Here is a 20,188-nt window from a genome sequence, read left to right on the forward strand (position 1 = left end):
TTCTTCATTACCGCTTTGATTATCTCGGTTTGGACCTTTTGTTTCACTCAGGGATGGTAACAATGGTTTGGAGAGAATGACAGGTAATAATAGTTCTCATCATATTCAGGAGAAAGGCAGGATGGAGCTAAGTGGTTTTCCCTCCCAGGGAGGCTGTAAGCACAGTGTGACAATTAACAAACACACAGGATTGCAAAGCTGTTTCCCATCTCAATTGCTTAATTGACTGGGGTACAAACCATTGGTGTATGCAGTGTAGTTTTAGCCCTGTCGGTCACCCATCTTCTCTGGGCTGTAAACCAACAGTAGGTAGATCACAGAGCTGAAGAGTGCTAGTCCTTCTGTAAAGTATATGGGCAGAATCCTCATGTCATTTTTACTCCTTATTTGAGATCAAAAAGTGCAGAAGTCATTGGGAGGCCTCCTGATTAAGGACTTCAGGGTTTGGCCCAAGAAAATGTGGGTGATGTTTAAATAGGTATGATTAAGGAACAGGGACATATCCTCGGAATTGGGCCCTGCATGGGCAGAGATATTTCAGGCCATTACCCTCAGCCAGTTGATAAGTCCTAGTAAATACGCTAATGTTACTGCAATTAGAATTTAAGCATATGGGAAAACACTTGAGGAAAAGATGCAAAGAGACAGATTAGATAGCGGAACTGGGTTACAGCTGCAGAGTTCAAATTCAGATCCTTATTCTGAACCCCCACCAAACTTTGGGCATATTTGGATTGGAGGTTTTAGTCAGTCTTCTGGCAACATGCAGCCAGATTTTTGAGTGCTCACCCTCCACGACCGGGGCCCAATTTTCAAAAGCGGTGAGCACCCAAGAACTCCCATTGTAACATTTATGGCCAGATTCTCAAAGAAGCTCAGCACCCAACATTCTGAGCACTTTTGAAAATCTGGCCCGGGTTGTGCTGTGCTGTGCTGTGCCCTTCTGAAAATCTTGCCTAAAAGGGCCAATTGTAAATTTCAGATCTGGAATCTGAACTCTGCACCTAGAGTTCAGGCGTGTTTGGACTGGGTGTTTGGATCAAATTAATCTAATGACGCATTTGTTTAGTTGGCTGGAAAATGCCAGTGTTCTACGAGTTAAGTGTAAAAAATAATGTGGAAGGACATTATTTGTTTACAGAATCTCTTGGTCTGAATACAACTTAGAGTGTCTTCAGCTTCTAGACCCAGTGAACTTTTCTTTTAGTGACTATTTTATTTTTATAATTAGCCCTAAAAGGGAACATCTTGTTTCACATAAGCAGGAGACCTGTTTTCCTTTTGTTGCTGCCTTCCTTGGCATGTGCTGGGAGATTTTCTGTTCATTTGGCAGGCAGTTTGCACTTTACTCTCATTACAGTATCGTGTATGAGGAAACAAATGGTATAATTGAAACTGAATGAGTTTTGCATAGGTCGACTCTCACTATAAATGTGTGCTATATTGTGCATGAACAATTTTATTAGTTTCACCTGTGTAGATTAATCATTGTACCAAATGGCTATATGAGTTACTTATTGTTTTATTATGAGGTAGATCATCTGTACATCAATGTGGCAGAGTTCTTATTTGCATGAGAAATAAGTCAAGCCAAAATGCCAGATCTGAACACTCCTACTCATAGGAGAAGTTTGGATCCAGATTCAGGCTTTATGACTGGCCCCTAGTTCTACAATGGAGCGAACCAAACTCCCCAATCGACACACCTATGAAATTTGGAAAAGTTCAGATCCCATTCCAAATATTGTGGCTTTCACAGTGGAGAGCTTGACATATGGCGCTACTGTCCTTAAAAGGTTTTGAGGTTCAGATTTGGTCTGATTTGGCATCCAAACGTTTTCAGGCATCTGCCTGTCTGTCCATATTGATAATCAATTGTAGCTCTAGGATGCCTGTTAGCATGGTAACTCTACTTATCTGAAGTTTTAAACATACCTGAACCCTCCTTGGCCTCTTTCTGTGGGAAATCTGTCGAGAGCAAGTTTGTGAAATCTTGTATAAGATTCACAGCACTTCCTGGCCTGGGATAGAGTGGACATTGACTTTCTTGGTATTTCTGTATCTGTTTAAAACTGTGCTAAGTGAAGCTGTTTCCCAACAGATCTGGCTCTCCACTAGTGCAGACTGGACTAAAATGTTTAGCTTTCAAAGAGAGATTTAGATAAAGAATGCATTGCTCTTAAAATTCTACAGCTTCCATTGGGATGCTTTTTGAAAACCCAAGACAGCTGTGATTTTTTTTAATCTAGCGTACTTCATTCACAACGGGCAATCTCACAATGGGTGAGATCCTCAGCTGGCCTACCTCCATTGAAGTCAATAGAACTATACTGATGTGGCCCTAAAGTTTTAGGGTCATTTTCCATACAAAATGTATCCTAAAAATCTCTTTATAGAGTTAGGCCCCAATCCTGTAAAGACTTCCTTTAAACACGTGAGCAGTCCCATAGATGTCCGTGGGCCTGCTCATGTGCTGACAGCATTTGCAGGATTGGTTAGTTCTTTAATACAAGGCAGGAACTGAACGGCTCAGTGGAACTTTCCTTTGGGTCAATAGTTTGAATCCAGCCCACCTTACTCGTGGCTGAAAATTACCACCAGCTGATGGCCTACATGAAAGATTGAGATATTTTAGAATTTTGAATGTTCATCAATTCAAGTTTTAGAAACATAGAAATTGACCATTTTTAGCATTTTTAGATTAACATTTACATTATTTTAACTGTAAGCTCTTTGGGGCAGGGACCATCTGTTTTTTATATGTGTCTATGAGTGCAACAGGGCCTCGATGCTGGATTGGGGCCTCTTGGTGCTGCTGTGATAGAAATAATAAACTATAATTAAATAGTTTGGTGGTCCCAGTCTAGTGACAGGAGTCATAAAAGCCAGCTCTGAGCTCTTGACAAAGATGCCAGGTGTTGACTGGGCATGAAAACTTTGAACTATACCTCCCAACATTTCAGGTGGCTAAAACAGGACACGACACCAATCGGGTTTGGCCCATTTGCTTCTCTGTAGATGGAGAAGAAGGGCAAATGGGCAAATTGGACTGGCACTGCAACCTGGTGCACAGGATGGGAGTGCCACTCAACTTTGGCCCAGCTGCCCCTCCGTAGACAGAGTCTAAGGGGTGTCCGGGCCAAACATGCATGTGCTGTGACGCTGGGTGCCAGGTTGCAATGCCACTTGGTTTGGGAGCTCTCTCAAACAAGATCCCAGGGCAAACTGACCACTTTGTCCCCTCAGGCAGCAATTGGGACAGGATGGGGTCAAAGTGGGACTGTTGGGAAGTCTGCTGTGAGCTACCTTCTCAGTCCTATAGGTGATTCCTTTCCATCAAGGTTAAGTCACATTGGCAGGCCGGATGGGCAGCTTTCTGCTTCCATGGCCTGTTCTGTGGATAAATAAAGGACTTAAGTCACCAGGGCTGCGAGCCCGACGGCTTTCATAGCACTAAATTCACACACACAGACAGAACAACCAATAATGCAAGACCGTGTCAGGCATTTCAGAAAGCAGCAATTTAGGGTATTTTTAAAGAGTGAAAATCTCTAGGTCCAAGGTCTGCATGCATTTAAATGCTGTGGAATGCCTATTATCTACCCTAAAGAGCAGAATGAAGTCTGGATATTGTGGACACAAATGCTGTTGGCACAAGCTAAAAATGTGCATGTGAGCGCCTTTCTAAATACCCGATAATCCCCCAGGGCCAAGTGAAGATTAGGTCTCTCTCCCGAACAAAGAGGGAGTTCATTTTCTCAAAGATCCCTCAGCCAAAGCCAAATTTAGCGAGGAATCTATTTCCCCCAAATGAATGAAAATCCCTCATTCTGTTCTCTGCTTGCAAACAGGTATAGAGGTGAAGCATCTTTATTTCCGTGTGTGTGTGTGTGTGTGTGTGTGTGTGTGTGTGTGTGTGTGTGTGTGTGCGCGCGCGCGCGCACACGGACAGAGCGTAGGGGATTGGGGTCAGATCGACTAAAATAGATCCAATCTAACACTAAAAAAAATGCTAGAAACCTTTGAGATTAAATAATATTGCATGATCAAAATCCAGCCACTTCTCTCCACAGCCCTTCCCCCTGCAGAGCTGAAGGTCAATGTGCATTTCTCTGCCTTCGCTCTGCATGGTGACTGTGGTGGTTCTTTTTCACAGAAGTCTAGTTTCTGGTTGTTTAAAAGAAGCCACCTCGCTGGGAGAGACACGTAATTCATTTCAGCTGGCTTCTCCTTCTCTCTTCTTGCATTGCAACGCCGTGCGCTCTGCACTGCCAGCAAGGAACCCTTAGGATAAATGCAACAGATTCTTCAATCTGAGACTTTATTATTTAGGAATTCCCATATCAACGTAGCCCAGTGACCTCTAATCTTTTAATCTGTCTCCAGTGGTGGCCTACACATTGAGAGAGGCATAATCTCTGTCCCTGTCCCCCATAATTCACCGAACTGTGCTCTACAGTCCCCTAGAGATTTCTCTTCTTGACTCTAGCCAGTGATCATCTTATGCCCTGCCTAGCGTGAGGATCCTTAACCCCTGTAATTCTGTCCTTGCGAATGTAACTGCAGATGCGACTGTGATTTATACAAATCTCTTTTTTTTTTTAAATATTCCTGTTTTGAGGGGGATGGATCTTAAGAAGGATTTTTTTCTTCAGCTCCTCCCATCTTCCCACAGGCTCCCCCGCCTCCAGCTGGCCGCAGAATGCTCCGCTCAACGCTTTTCTGAATGTGCATATCAGCATCTTGAGCACAAGAGCATATCATTGCTATTTCTAGTTTGGCCACAGGCCACGCTGCCTAGTGACGTGAGGGACTCCTTAACCCCTGGAGCTGATGTCCAGGGATCTAGGGCAGAGTTAACACAGTGTATTGAACTCACAGACCCTGCCAGCACAGCGGACTGAATCCAAGGCTACACTTATACAGGCATTGCCGTTATCAGCTAAGCCACACGCACAGCATCCAGAATAGAACTCAGGATCCTGTGCTCTCAAACCACAGGACACGACCACTTAAACTCAAGGAGATTCTCTGTTGCCTGTGCCAGCAGTATGGATTATGTGCTATTTCGGGACCAGCTGCAGCAGGAACAAAATGATAGATACATGAGCAGCGCTGTCTTTCCACCCAGTGGAGCGCAGTGATACCTACAACATGCATGCCGGGGAGCGAGAGATCGGTTAGGGACTATAGGGTTAGCCCTTCATTTAAATATTGTCAATCATGAAAACGGTCAGGAATAGTGTAGAAGAGGAAGAATCATCGAATATCAGGGTTGGAAGGGACCTCAGGAGGTCATCTAGTCCAACCCCCTGCTCAAAGCAGGACCAATCCCCAACTAAATCATCCCAGCCAGGGCTTTGTCAAGCCTGACCTTAAAAACCTCTAAGGAAGGAGATTCCACCACCTCCCTAGCTAACCCATTGCAGTGCTTCACCACCCTCCTAGTGAAAAAGTTTTTCCTAATATCCAACCTAAACCTCCCCCACTGCAACTTGAGACCATTGCTCCTTGTTCTGTCAATTCCACTTTCCAGGATAGAGGATTTTCATCTTGGGGACATTTTCATTCACAGGGGGAAATAAATGTTTCACTAGCTGACAACTGTCCCTTTGAGAGCTGGCCTCAAGCCTGAAATATGAGGTATCAGAATTCAAGCCAAAAGACTGCCCTTATCTCACTGGCTGAGCCCAGCGCTGCTGGGGCAGGGATTTCAGGACAATGTGTGACATTATGTAACAGCAACCCAGCACCACAGGGCATGATAAGGATAGAAAGGGAGCCTTAACCCCTTCAGTTCCTTCCTCTGGCGGACATGTCAGATGGGAGTGTTGTTTTCCTGTTTGTAGTCAGATCATTTAATGTTTCAGTGTTTGGGGTTTTTCAATTAGAATATACAAGAAAATGCCCGAATAGCTCAGTGGAACTGCAGAAGACAAATTTTTGTTACTACTCACATGGCCAATTGCTGCTTTCACTTTCCACCCAGTGTAAGAAGTTCCAGCCTTTATGCAATTTTTTGTAGTGAAATGTAAACCTGGCATGATACCGTTTATCGTAACAGTATCATCAACCCCAAACATTAAAAATAAATGTGTCAGGCCCCCAAAATTATGACATTGGCTTAAAAATAATTACATTTGAAAAATCAATAAACGGAATCACTTTATTTGCCTATTGGTTTTTGAACCCTTAGAGATCTCATTTTCAAACTTGTTTCTGTGACTATAATACCTGGAAACTTCCTCATTTCTTTTTTAAACAAAACCCAGGATTTTCTTGTAATCAGTTGACTCCGGGAGCTAGGGATTTAAGGAAAATAATATAGAGCACAAAGTTCACAATAGAATTGCGAGAGTTGGGAACACTGTAATAATTGGGGGTATTGAGATCCAAGGGTTTGGTTGAGGTCCACTCTAATCTAAAAACAATGGACAGACCCAAACATAGTGCAGAATGTTAGCAGTGAAATTCTGGAAGTGGATACAGGGTGTGTTGGAGGAAATCATTTGGACAAAAGCAATGGAAGGACAGCAAGCACAGAGGGCCAACAGAAAGTGTTCAGAGAGAAATAAATGTGTTTCCAAGAATTATGTATAATGTCTGGCAATAAAATGCACAGACACACTAAAACTACATTAAAGAAATAGATATAAGAGAGAGAGAGAGATGGAAAATATCGGGTACACAAAAGGACCAGAGAGAATGCAGGATGGAATGCAGAGATTGTAAATAATGATAAAGAAAGCAAAAAAGATGGGAATGAAAGGCAAAGTGCCCGTGAGGTTAAGATAAATAATAAGAAATGTTTCAAGTATGTAGGTAACAAGAGGTCAGTGCAGGACACAGACAAGCCTTTAGGAGGAGGTCAGAGTAATTTATGGACAGAAGAGGTGGATGTTACTAAAACATGCAATGAATTCTCCAGAAAGGAAGGTCTGATGGTGGAGGTAAAGGGAGGATGAAAGATATCAAATGCTAGAAACAGACTACATGTTCTGGGGGAGTTGATAAAGGGCTATTATGAATCTGAGGCCACACAAGATCCATCTCAGAAATCTAAAGGAGGTGGTAAAAGATGGGGAAACCTTTAAGCATTGTTTAGAAAAGAGGCAGTGAGTGATGGACTGCAGAGATAGTGCAATACTTACAAAGAGAAACTTGCCTTAATGGAGGTGGTCTAATAAAATTGGAGCCTTGGTCCTCAGTGGACCAAGGTCTTCAGTTGGGATGGCATAGCTCCATTGACTTTACTGGAGCTATACTGATTTATACCACCTGAGGATCTGGCCCAGGACACTGGGGATACTAAAGTGTCAGTCGCTTAAAACAGAAGATTGCCTAATAAGGTTGATTTCTTATAAAGATTTTAGTGTAATTTATGAAGGGTCTAATGAATGACCAAAAAAGGGTAGACATGTCAGCTTTAATTTTAAAAAAGCACTACAGATTCTGACACCTTAGTCATGATGAATAATATCTTATTCCACAAATAGCTCATTGGGTGACATTCTGGCCCCATTGAAGTCAATGGCAAAACTCCCATCGACTTCAGTGGGGCCAGGGTTTTATCGAATAAGACGATTTGTGGGGTGAGGGTGTTAAATCTTTTTTTCATTGAGAAACCCTATAGCTATTTGAGAAAGGGGAAAGAAATGGATGAGGGAAACCAGTGTTCTAAAGCAGGGGCGGGCAAACTTTTTGGCCTGAGGGCCACATCGGGTTTCTGAAATTGTATGGAGGGCCAGTTAGGGGAGGTTGTGCCTCCCCAAACAGCCAGGCATGGCCCGGCCCCCATCCGACCCCCCCTGCTTCTTGCAGTAGTTTGCCCACCTCTGTTCTAAAGAGATTACAACAAAGATGGCTCCAAAACCTAGGTCTGTATTCTGTAGTAAAGGAGATAAAGAGGGATATTCCCTCTTCAATACATTCCAATTAGCCATCCTTGAAGTATACAAAATTCTTAAAGGTTTAATGCCACAAGACAGTATCCCTTATTTTTATATATATATATATATAGTATTTCAATATTCTACAGAAATGACCCAAACTCCTTCAGTATCGCTAATGCAAGGGGTAGTGTTTTGTATTATTAAGGCAAAATTAGGCTCCTAAACCTTTGTTTTAGCTCCTAAATAAGTGACCTGATTTTCAAAAGTGCTGAGAACCCTGCAGCTTCCACTGAAGTCAGTTGGAGCTGCTGGGCGCTCAGAACTTTTGAAGATCAGGTTACTTACTTATGTACTTAATAATGGATTTAGGAGACTAACTTCAGACTCCTAATTTTAGAAATCTTGGCTTTAATGTATAAGACTGCCGTATTCTTTTGCTAATGGCTGAGCAAGTATTAAGTGAGGAGCAAAAGGGCCATACACCTAAGCTAAGGAAAGGCTGGACAGAATGTCTTTGTACAGCGAGTAGTTAACTTGTGTAGCATTAAATACCAAAGGCACAATGGGAGCAGCAAGTATAAATAACATCTAACAGTTCGACAAGAACTTTGCAGAAAAGAAAATATTTTGGGTGCAGCTGCTAACTTTAAGTGGGGGTAGAGGGATGTTACAGAGACCCAGCTAGCCTTTAGAAACAGTGTTATATCTGGGTGACAGAAAAAGGACAACTGCGGGATTGTGCTTTTCCAAGATGGTCACTGTGGTTTGTTTTTTTAAACTATGTAACTGTGAGGCTGTTTTCTGGGTACTGCAATTTAAGTGGAAGGGGCCTGCTAGTCTGTCTGTTAGGGCACTCCCAGGGAGGGAAATGGACCCTGCTCCCTTGTGGAGATTTCATATTGTCCAAAAAAAGTTGCTGTAAAGAAGGTGAGAAAGCAACTTGTGGGCCTTGAGCTGAGCAATGACAGTCAAGGCACAAAGTATTTCGCTGATTTATTCCCTGCACTGAGGTAACTATTTCCATTGTAAACTGGAAAAGGGAAGAAAAGCCAGGTACCATGTTTGTAAAGAGCCTTCCTAGAGAGTGAACGTACTACCGAGTAACTGGCAGGGTCGCTGGATTCAGTACGGTGTCGAGGATTGCTATGGGATTGCAGTGCTGTGGGAAGTTTCCATCTTTCAGGGGACATGTCAAGCCAAGGCCTGTCATGTAAAGATTCTGTAGCACCTTTTGTAAGAGTAAGTGTGTTAACCCTACTGTCCATTTAGCTAGCAATTGTCTGCCTGTCTACAATTCCCCCTGCATATTCATCTGGGCAGGATATTCTTCTTCACGTCCTTTCCTAAAAGGTCATGGGGTGTTACTGTATGCTGCCACTGTGTTCCATCTCAGAGGCATCTGCATTTTAGTGATAAAATGATCCCTATATCTTAGGTACTTCGCAGCAGTTGTGAGGTTTAATTCATTGTGTTATTTATTAACTGTTTGATTATCACATGGGATGTTTTTGTCTTTTATCATTTTTCTATCAGCCATGGGTGAATGCTTTTCATGAAGCGATCATTCTATATCTGACCTCCTGCTCAGTCCTCCTGCTCAAAAGAAATCAGCACAACACCTTCAAAAGATGAGCCTGGGAGCATAAATTCATATCTTTGCTAGACACTAAAAATCATGGTTTAATAAAGACACTGGATTTATGGCTTATTAGGACAGTCTGTCACCCACTAATCCCCATTTTTTGTCCTGTGACTGCAGAGGTGTTAATGGGTCACTTCACCTTGAATAATCTCTTAGAATATGTGTTAACTACTTATGCTAAACAATCTGTACCAGCTTGTATGTAGCTTTGACACACTTTCTGGAACCGGAAGAGCTCTCTTTCACCAACAGAAGTCAGTCCAAAGAAGATATTACCTCACCCACCTTGTCTCTGGATTATCTTTCAGTATTTCAGTGGGTTTGTAATACCAAATGCAGCCCAGCACATGATAGTGTTCAAAGAGTGCAAGGCCCGATAAATCTCTTTTGTGTTTCCTTCAGCAACAACCCCAGATCCTGTGCAGGAACTAACTACTTTTTCTTGTCTCTGTGAAGTAAATACAACAACTGTGTATTAGGAGGAACACTCCAGATGTGCACCACTTAGCTGCTGATCTGTAAATTGGGCCACAGGTGGATACATATGGGAATACATTGGAAGTGACCAGGAAAGGACTATGGGCATAACAGCAGTGGGAATCTGTAGTCTCTTTTGCTTTTCCAACATGTTTTTAATACCATTAAAAAAAAATACCACGGTGCTTCTGTTACAGTGGTGAGGAGAGCATGTGCTCCTCAGACCTTTATGGCTGCTAGCTACTTACTCTCCTTCCCCTCGGCAGTTAGATGACCAAGGGTACGTCTTCACTTACCGGAGGGTCCAGTGGCAGACAATCGATGTTCTGGGATCGATCCCGGAAGTGCTCGCCGTCGACGCCGGTACTCCAGCTCGGCGAGAGGCGTACGTGGCATCGATGGGGGAGCCTCCGTGCCGCGTCTGGACCCGCGGTAAGTTCGGACTAAGGTACTTCGAATTCAGCTACGTTATTAACGTAGCTGAATTTGCGTACCTTAGTCCGAAGTGGGGACTTAGTGGGGACCAGGCCCAATAGTCACTGTAACGGTTTCTGAGTCTCCCGTCTTTCTCTTTTCCATAACTTCTGAGGAGATAAGTGGAAGGGAGAGGAGGGGAAGGGCTCAACTCAGAGCTGAATCTGAGCTGCATTAGTGCAGATATTGTGTAGACTGGGAGAACTGATGTCTGCCATTTAGGAGAAGCGTGATGGGTTTGGTCACAGAGACCCCCTTGGGACTGTCACCTGCCGTGCTGAGATTACCTCTGAGACCGTTTTCCCTGCCAGCTTGGGACTCCAGAACCCTGCCTTGTTGAGCCAGACACACTAGCCTGCTGCAACACAGACTCAGGTCTGGTCCACGCCCCCAAAGCTGCAGACTTTAACCAAAAACTGCTCAGCAGGTCACCTATTTCCAGCACCCAGACATCCAGCTCCCAATGGGATCCAAACTCCAAATAAATCCATTTTACTCTGTATAAAGCTTATACAGGGTAAACTCATAAATTGTCCAACCTCTATATCACTGATAGAGAGATATGCACAGCTGTTTGCTCCCCCCAAGGTATTAATCACTTACTCTGGGTTCAATAATAAACAAAAGTGCTTTTATTAAGAATAAAAAGTAGGATTTAAGTGATTTCAAATAATAACAGACAGAACAAAGTAAGTCACCAAGCAAAATAAAGCAAAAACACGCAAGGCTAAGCCTAATACATTAAGAAACTGTTTACAGGTAAAATCTCACCCTCAGAGAAGTTCCAATAACCTTCTTTCACAGATTAGACTCCTTCCTAGTCTGGGCCCAATCCATTCCTCTGGTAGAGTCCTTGTTAGTTCCAGCAGACATCTTAGGTGAAAAACAGGTGTTCTCATGACTGTCCGTCCCCTTTGTTCTCTTTCACCCCCTTTTATAGTTTTGGCACAAGGCAGGAATCTTTTGTCTCTCTGGGGCCCCCCCTCCTTCTAAATGGAAAAGTACCAGATTTAAGATGGATTTCATTATCAGGTGACATGGTCAAATGTCACTGAAAGACCTCATTCTTCATAACCCACCAGCTGGCCCACATCTACACAGGAACACCCACAACCAATTGTCCTAGTCAATGGGAGCCATCAAGATTCTAAACCGCCATTAATGACCCACACTTTGCATAATTACATAGGACCTCATAGTTATACTTCATATTTCCAGCTTCCGATACAAGAATGATACATGCATACAAATAGGATGACCACACTCGGTAGATTATAAGCTTTGTAATGATACCTTACAAAGAGACCTTTTGCCTAAAGCATATTCCAGTGATACCATATTCATGTTCATAAGCATGTTTTCATAAAGCATATGGAGTGCAACGTCACAAGAAGAATGGGAAGTTAGATTACCGAGGAGCACCTGTTGGTGTTTCCGAAAAGTTCGGTGCTGATCCTTCCATTTCTGGGCCACGTACTGGACACTAGGAATACATTTACTTCTAACTCCCAGAATGGGTTGCTGCCGAATGTTCCTGCTGTAGTTATTGAGTATTTCTTGTTTATACTAAGGCATATGTGTACACTGGTAAATGCTGGGCACAGGCTAGTGTGGGTAACAACGACAGCGCAGGCTCCAGGGTGGGCTAGTGAGAAGGATATGTCCCCAGAGCCCGTGCTGGGTCATGCATTGGCTTCACTGCTACTGTTACCTGGGCTAGCTGGATTCACGTTAGCTTGGGTAGGCTATTGCTAAACTCACTCTCCACCAATCGGGCAGTGCAAGGAGGGGAACTTCAAGTGGCATAAATTAGTTACACTCACTTTAAGGCCCCTTTACGCTACCAGAGGGGCATAAAGTGTAACTGAGAATCAGGCCCTGAGTAGTGATGTCAGAATTTGCCCCAGAGCTAAGGACAAGTGCATGTCCTGAGAATCTTAACATTTCAATTGGATCCCGCCGTCTCCCCAGAATGAGACAGCTCGTTACGCCAGGGTCACGCTTCCCCTGTGCCATAGAGTGAAGATGAGCTGATGGTTGGTCACTGTTTCCATGTGTTGACTAATGGAGGATTAGAAATAAAATTGCTACTTCTCTGTATCCACTCCGCACGGTTGTGTCAGGCCAAAACTGCAGCCGATGGGCCACATCCTGACCCTGCTGCTGCATGGGGAGGAACCTGGCCACAACCCCACAGCCTGGCCAGTATGAGCACCCAGGGATGCTAAGCAGTTCCTGGGGGAACTGGCTTCCTGGACAGCAGCTGAAGAGCTATTCTGCAGCCAGGCAGCCCCATTCACTCCCACGGAAGAAGCGACTGGTGCTCGGAGGGATGTTGGGTGGAAGTGGTGCTCTCTCTTCTCCAGTATTGCCACTTGCCAGCTCTCATAACTTGAGCATGAGTTTTGCGATATTTGGTGTTTTTCTTAAAGCCCCAGCTCCTGGAGTCATGTGATTGTAGGAAACTCCCAGCTTTCGTTAATAAACACAGAGTACATTTCTGTTCTCATGATTGCCAAGAAAGGCTTGAAACCTTGGCCTGACTGCCTCCTGAAGTCTCCAACCCCACCAGGCAAATGAAAAGAACCCAAAATGGGTCATTCTTAAATTCCATGTATTTTAAGCCTGTCTCATGGAGCGAGGGAAGGCTCACTCGTGGTTTTTGGCTGGCCATACTGCTTCTCTACCAGTGCAAGGCTCTCCTCTGCAGAATTACAGGACTAGGATTTGGCCTAGTATCAGTGCAATAGTATAGCTGTATATCCTGCTTTGTACTAGTGATAGCAAACCGCCAAAGGGACCAAATCCCTACATTTTGTATGTGTCCAAAGCTACTGAAATCAGTAGGAATTTTGAGTACACAAAGAATGCAGGGTCAAGCTCCTCATTTGGAGACAAGTTACCAATCAGCGTCCATCCGCTGAGGGCTTTTCTGATCTGCTGAGGTCTGCCAAAGGGTGCTGGAAATCTTGCAAGAATAGATTTCTCAGATGCTTCCATGTGCTCACTTGTAACAAAGATCCCCCCAAGAGCGGCTCTGTCTAGAAACCAGTAGAGCAGATGTGTAAGCTCTGCAGGGTAGGGGCCATTTCTTTGCTGTATGTTTGCAAAGAGCTTGGCATTTCGGGGCCCTGTTGTCTCGGATCCATAGGTCTGGTCCCTGGGAGAGCTCCTTCAGTGCGTCAGCCCCCTTAGGGTCACACTCTCTCACTGGGGTAAACCCCATGGCTTCACAGTCTCCTGGGACCGAAACTCGGAGCCTTCTGCACACCTGCTTTATGCCATGAGCTCCCTGCAGCAAGTCCACCTGGATTGGACCCCGGAGGGAGACTTACACACCTAAAGGGAGCAATACACCCCCAGTTTCCTTTATCTGGAGTGACTCCCAGACAGCGCTGTAAAAGCAGAAGGGCGTATTAGATGTCTGGAACGCAGCGTCAAAAGTCCTTGGTTATCACAGAGAGCAGAGAGTTACAGCATACGCCATCTGGGTCAGTTCAGAGCCCAGAGCTCTCGTCTGACCCTTTCTTAGTCCCAGTCCAGAAGCTTTTCCTGCTTCCAGCAACCCACCCTTAACAACCCCCCAGCCCCTCCTCAGTCCTTTGTCCTTGTTCCCAGGCAAACATTGTCACCTGGCCCTCCTCCTAGCCCTTTGTTCTCCAGCTGCTCAAACCAGTCTGGCTTTCTGCGGAGGGGTGGATCTTCCATAGTTGTTATTTGCTAGGTACCAAAAGTCCGAGCAATTGTCTTCTGAGACTCTTCATAGCATAGGATCAGGCCCAGGCAGCCATACCTGGAGCTCTGCAAAGGGTACACAACCTTTTCCCCCTACCCAGTTAACCATGCAGTACATGGGGGAAACTGAGGCACACAGAGTATTCATACAAAACATGATGAAGAATTCTCACTTCATCACATCTGTCCTCTAGGCACTCCTGCAATATAAGCAATAATATTTATTTTTTCAAAAAAGAGGCTAAGTTTAATCTTATCGAGACCAGTTCTCTCCTCTCTGCTCTATCCTGCACTGAAATATTCTTCTCCCACACAGGCATACATCAGGAGTAATAGTAACTATATTGATGAAACTGGTGCGAGAGGAGAAGTGGAGCCATTGGCTTCAGTGGCATGTCACTGGTGTAACACGAGAAATTTGGCTCCCAGTATTCATGCAGGCTTCTTCCTGAGAGGAATCTGGTTAGCTTTATACAGAGGGAGATCTATTTTGTTCGGCATTAGTCAATCAGTTTGTATTGTTTTGTATGTGCATCGAGCAACTGTGAGGAGGGCCCACTGTCTCAGTTGCTAAATAACGCCCCCTTACTCATACCTATGAGGTTCCCCAGAGGTTTATTCAGAGGGGAGTAGGACACAGTCACACTGGGTGAGAGGTAAAGTAGAGTGAGATTTGGTTTAAAAAAAAGGCAGCTACGGCAGGATTTGGGGTAAAACGCAGACACACATAAGCAGACGGAGGAAGGAGGCCATTCTGTCTAGTTCTGGACCAATGAAATTCCCCAATCTAGGTGAAAGTGCTGCTGTTTCCCTGGTATATCTCATCTGCAATGTGAGACTTAAAATTCTTGCCTGACACGTGGGGGGCTTGCGGGGGAGAGAGGCTTGGAGGGGGAGGATTTAAATGGATACAAAGAAGGCTGGCCTCTCACAGGAATGGAATCCAAGCCATCCGAAATATCTAAAGCCTCCTATGTTGGCATGTGCTCTCAGACCGAAGCCTATTAAACGTAGAACAAGGGACAATTACTCCCCATCTTAGTCTGCAGCTCTCCTCAGGGCTAGGCAGGAGGGAAGGAAAGACAGGGAAAGAACATGCGTCTCACACAGATTTTTATGTTTTCCTTACATTAGCAGAGAGGTGACTGTCAACCAGACCCACATTTGACTGTGAAAATTAGAGTCATTAAGAACACCCAGTGTTTCAAGAGATTTTATTTTCTATGCTAAAAGAATAGAAATAATTAATAATCATCTCTGTTGTTTTTGATGGGGTGGGCTAGCCCTTTGTGTGTTAATCTAATGGGAAGAACGTTGAACTGTGGATAGACCTTTCTATCTCGCCATCGTTCCGGGTAGGTAGGACTTGTCTGCGGGCGTAAGATCAATGGTTTTGCTGTTAGCAAAGCTAGCCTGGAATACAGCCTTAAAACAAGAAGAACTAGTGCTCACCCAAGCTAAGTTCCTCAGCTCTGCAACGCAGCTCCTGCTCCTCTTACAGGAAAGAAGGATGCTCTTGTAGTTAAAGCGCTAGCCTCAGAGACAGGAGATCAGCGGTCAGTTCCTGGCTCTGTCACAGACTTCCAGTGTGACCTTGGGCCAGTCATTTAATGTCTTAAGGCCTCATTTGTAAATCGGGGATAACGTTTCCTTTCTCGTAACTTTTGTCTTGTCTGTATAGACCAGGGGTGGGCAAACTTTTTGGCCTGAGGGCCACATCTGGGAATAGAAATTGTATGGTGGCCCATGAATGTTGACAAAATTGGGGTTGGGGTTTGGGAGGGGGTTTGGGCTCTGGTTGGGGGTGCGGGCTCTGGGGTGGGGCCAGAAATGAGTTCAGGGTGTGGGAGGGGCTCCAGGCTGGGATGAGGGATTGGGATGGGTTCCAGCTGGGGGGTGCAGGCTCTGGGGTGGGGCTGGGGATAAGGTGTTTGGGGTGTAGGAGGGTGCTCTGGGCTGGGACTGAGGGGTTCGGAGGGCGGGAGGGGGATCAGGGCTGGGGCTAGGGCAGGGGTGCAGGCCCCGAGCGGCGCTTATCTCAAGCGGCTCCTGGAAGCAGTGGCATGTCCCTTCTCCGGCTCCTATGGGGAGGCGGAGCCAGGCGGCTCTGCACGCTGCCCCGTCCGCAGGCACTGCCCCTGCAGCTCCCATTGGAGCACCGGAGGGGGCCATTGGAGCGTGTAGGAGCCAGAGCAGGGCCATGCCGTGGCTTCCGGGAGCTGCATGGTGCGGCCCCCGACCCTGCACCCCAGCTGAAGCGGGGCAAGCCCCAGACCCCGCTCCCCAGCAGGAGCTCGCACACCGGCTTAAAACGGCTGGTGGGCTGGATCCAGCCCGCAAGCCGTAGTTGGCCCACCGCTGGTCTAGACTGTAAGATCTCAAAGGTCAAGGGCTGCCTTTTCCTATGTGTACGTTCAGGACCTGGCACAATGGCTGCCCCCTCTCACTATTAGCATTTGTACTTCTCAGTAGTTAATACATTAACCTCTGGTCACCTTCTCCAGACCTGAGGATGAGCTCTGTGAAGTTCAGAAACTTGTCCCCTCCACCAGAGGTTGGCCTAATAAAAGATATTACTTCACCCACTTTGCATCTCTCTCAATGCATTCTATATTTGATCCTGCTGTGGATTCTTCTCGATCAGTGACAATCTATGTTGATCTATTGCACAGTTGCTCCAAAACATTTAGGGAGGAGGGTTTTAATGACCAAACTCTGCCTCGCTATAACGGAGAGCAGAATTTCACCCTACGAATCCAGTTTTGGTGGTGATGTATCCTTTCATCTTTCCCATGGAGAAGAATAGGCACATCAGTGGCTTTTAGCAGCTGTTTTCCATCAGACATTTTCCTTTGTGCGTGTTAAAAATGAGGCTTTGATGGAATCCGCCCCCCCATCTACATATTTCTTTGATATTTTGAAAATGATCTTAATGTATGTGTAAAGCAACAGAGAGTCCTGTGGCACCTTTAAGACTAACAGATGTATTGGAGCATAAGCTTTCGTGGGTGAATATCCACTTCGTCAGACGCATCATTAATGTATGTGTGTCTGTCTGTCTCAGGCACTCCATGAACTTTGACACTCCCTTGGTTTCTTTTGACAGGGACACATGTGTAGCAAAGGAACACACTGACCTGCCCGCTTCCCACTCACTCAGTCCGGAGTGTATCCCCACTGACCTACAGCACAGCAAAACAGCATGGTCAGGAGGAGTTAAACCACGGCTGAAGAACAGGTGAGAGAGAAGATGGTTTTGCTCATGATTCTCTTCCTGCCCTCTACCTATGCCAGTTATTTATGTACTTTGAATTGCATTCTGGGACAGATCCTCAGCTGGGTCCGTTGTCAAACACAACTTCCCTCGTCGGGGAGAAGCGTCAATTTATACCCGTGTAAGTGTCAAGTTTTTGAAGCGTCAGGAAGTGGGATTGTGTCAGAGTCATTAATTCACCTCACACTTAGCCCTTCGCACACCTCCAGCGTAATGCCAGGGAAATAAACTCAATCTTGTGCCCTGAGCAAGGGACAACTTTGCTGTCGTTGATAACGTTTGTGTGGGGCTGTGCACAGAGTAGCTAGTCACTCTTGTTGTTGATATGCCCAAGGGGAAACTGGTTGACTTGGGTGTGCTTTCCTTTCCTCTCCTTTATAGAACTTTGTCAGTCCTGGAGAAGACAATTAGAGAAGTAGGGCCAAATTCAGCTTTCCACTGCACTGGGGTAAATCTGGAATAGCTCCATTGCTTTGGACCAAGGGATAGATGTGTAGAAGTATTGAGGCAGCTGAAGATTAGAGCTGTGCAAATAACGCATTTTTTGATTTGCTGGGAATTCTGAAAAATCAAGGAAAATTTTCAGTGAATTGAAAAGTGAAAAAAGAGTTCATTTCAGATTGAAAGAAGCATTTCATTTTGACAAAATCCAAATGTTTCCCTTTTATTTTGACCATTTTTAATTGTTTGTTTGTTTTTGTAAAACTAATGGAAATTTTGAAACAAAAGGTTGTTTTGAACTGAAAATAAATCAAAACGCTTTGAGAGTTCAAGTTTAGTACTTCCTGCTTGTAGATCTTTCATTCCCAACAGTAGTTACTTGAGAGAAGCATCACAGTTTAGTGCTTCATTGTGATATTTTCCCATCAGAGACAGTCACGGGGTTTTTTATTACACAGAGGGCAGCATTTCAGGCTGTGTCTGTTACCTGTCTATATTGTGTATCAATGGTTGACACTTTGGTTCCAAACAGGAAGTAGCCTTAATGTAGAAGAATTTGAGAGTGGGAGGGAATATGCTACAAGGCCTTAACCTTTGGCTGTGCCAGCAGGGGCAGCCCCACAACTCGTTTGCTTTCTGTAAACACATCCGAAATGATGAAGTGCTTTGGATCGCCGATTGTCTAAAGCGTTCTGTGAAATTCGGGATGGAAAATAAGTGTTTCCAGTCTTTGGGAAACTCCAGGATTCTAGGGCCAGATTCTTAGCTGCTGGAAATTGGGGTCTGTTGAAATCAGTGGAGCCGCACCTGTGTTCAACAGCTGAGGATCTGTCCTGGAGTTGGCATCGTTAACTATAGAATGCCATGTAATTTTTGAGTACCGCCTGCCTGATTCTTTGTTGCCCAGCACTTTGTGGAGAGCAAAGTGAGTATAAAATGCTACTAGATCGTAATGATCTCGTTTTACAGCCACTCTACACAAGCATGAATGGCTAGACAAGGTGCAAAGGAGTGAAGAATCAGGTCTAGAGAGTCCAGATCAGCTACTCTCTTCAGGGATAGCTGAGTGGTTTGAGCATTGGCCTGCTAAACCAAGGGTTGTGAGTTCAATCCTTGAGGGGGCCATTTAGGGATGGGGGGCAAAAATCTGAAAAATTGAAAGGTTTTGTATGAAAGAGGTGCTGACTCCTTAGTCATCTGAGCTATATTACATATTTGAGTCACGTTACATATATGGTCTGTATTGTCAGGTTTATTAGCCACTGCAAGCCACCAGAGGAGGCTAGTGGAGAATTACCGCTGTGCCGGGTAACTCTCTGTTGGTGTAAATCTGGTGGAGGTAGCTCTGTTCTCTCCCATCCCCAGGGGAAGGGGAAGGAGGGGCAGGGAGGGAAGGGATCATGTCACATCTGAGCTCATCTTTGCCTGCCCCTTCACTGATGTAAGGTCCCTCAGGGACATAAGTTAAGTTGACCCTGGCAGCTTGAGCTTGCCCCAGGGCTGAATCAAGTAGTAGCAGCCAGCAGCCGCCCTGCTCTCCACTCTGTCCAGGCTGTGAGAGATTGAGACCATAGGGCCTGGAGACTGCTCTCACAAGCTCAGGGGCAAATCAGGAGAACTCAGTTGAAACCAGAGGGTCAGATCCCCTGTTGGCGTCGATCAACTTATCTGTGAGTTACCCCAGGGAAGGGTCTGGTTCAGAATCTGTGTAGTATGTAAATGCATACATACATATGTACATACACTGGTGTGGGGACAGCCAGGCCTTTTATGTGTGTAATGCCATTGAATTCAAGGGAGCTGCTTTTGATTTGCATCTGGGTAAATTGGAGGCGAATCAGGCACAGCAGTATGAACGTATAGCACAAAAAGAGTGGAATTCAGATATCCCATCTGAAACCATTATCCAAAACAGGATCGTGTTCCTGGTGTCTGCTAATTACACTGCAAATCCCCTTTGCTATCTGCAGTTATTCACTGTCCCCATTGCATTGGGATAATCAGGCTTATAGTGTGACATATTTCCTGCCAGTCACCGGCTCTGTGCTGCTCATTATTGGAAATGAGCGAGAGTCGGAAAGCACATTCCATCCATTGTTTAGAAGTCTCTCCTGATGCGGTTGCTGTGTGTTTTCTAGCAGAGTGCGTAAGCATCTTAGTCTTTCTTGTTCTCTTGTCTTTTTTGAACTAATTATGTATTGACTGAAGAAGAACCAGAAAAATTGTTTGCATTAAACCTGTTGAGCCAGATCC

At 45.0% G+C, this 20,188-nt stretch overlaps 1 protein-coding gene across 25 annotated transcripts in view; it reads left to right on the forward strand.

Moving 5' to 3' along the window:
- SHROOM3 (shroom family member 3) overlaps positions 1-20,188 on the forward strand; it is a 259,403-nt gene that overhangs the window by 178,938 nt on the left and 60,277 nt on the right. For 18 of the 25 annotated variants that reach the window (XR_010601216.1, XR_010601215.1, XR_010601217.1 and 15 more), the window contains one exon: positions 17,327-17,458. The exons of the other annotated variants lie outside the window; for them this stretch is intronic. Coding sequence is in view for 11 of the 18 variants with exons in the window: in XM_065595994.1 (XP_065452066.1) it covers positions 17,327-17,458 (132 nt within the window). In the remaining 7 variants the exon portion in view is untranslated. The remainder of the gene's footprint in view (positions 1-17,326; positions 17,459-20,188) is intronic. 25 annotated transcript variants of the gene reach the window in all.

This window comes from Chrysemys picta, chromosome 5 (assembly GCF_011386835.1).
Source record: "Chrysemys picta bellii isolate R12L10 chromosome 5, ASM1138683v2, whole genome shotgun sequence".
Lineage (NCBI taxonomy): Eukaryota > Metazoa > Chordata > Testudines > Emydidae > Chrysemys > Chrysemys picta.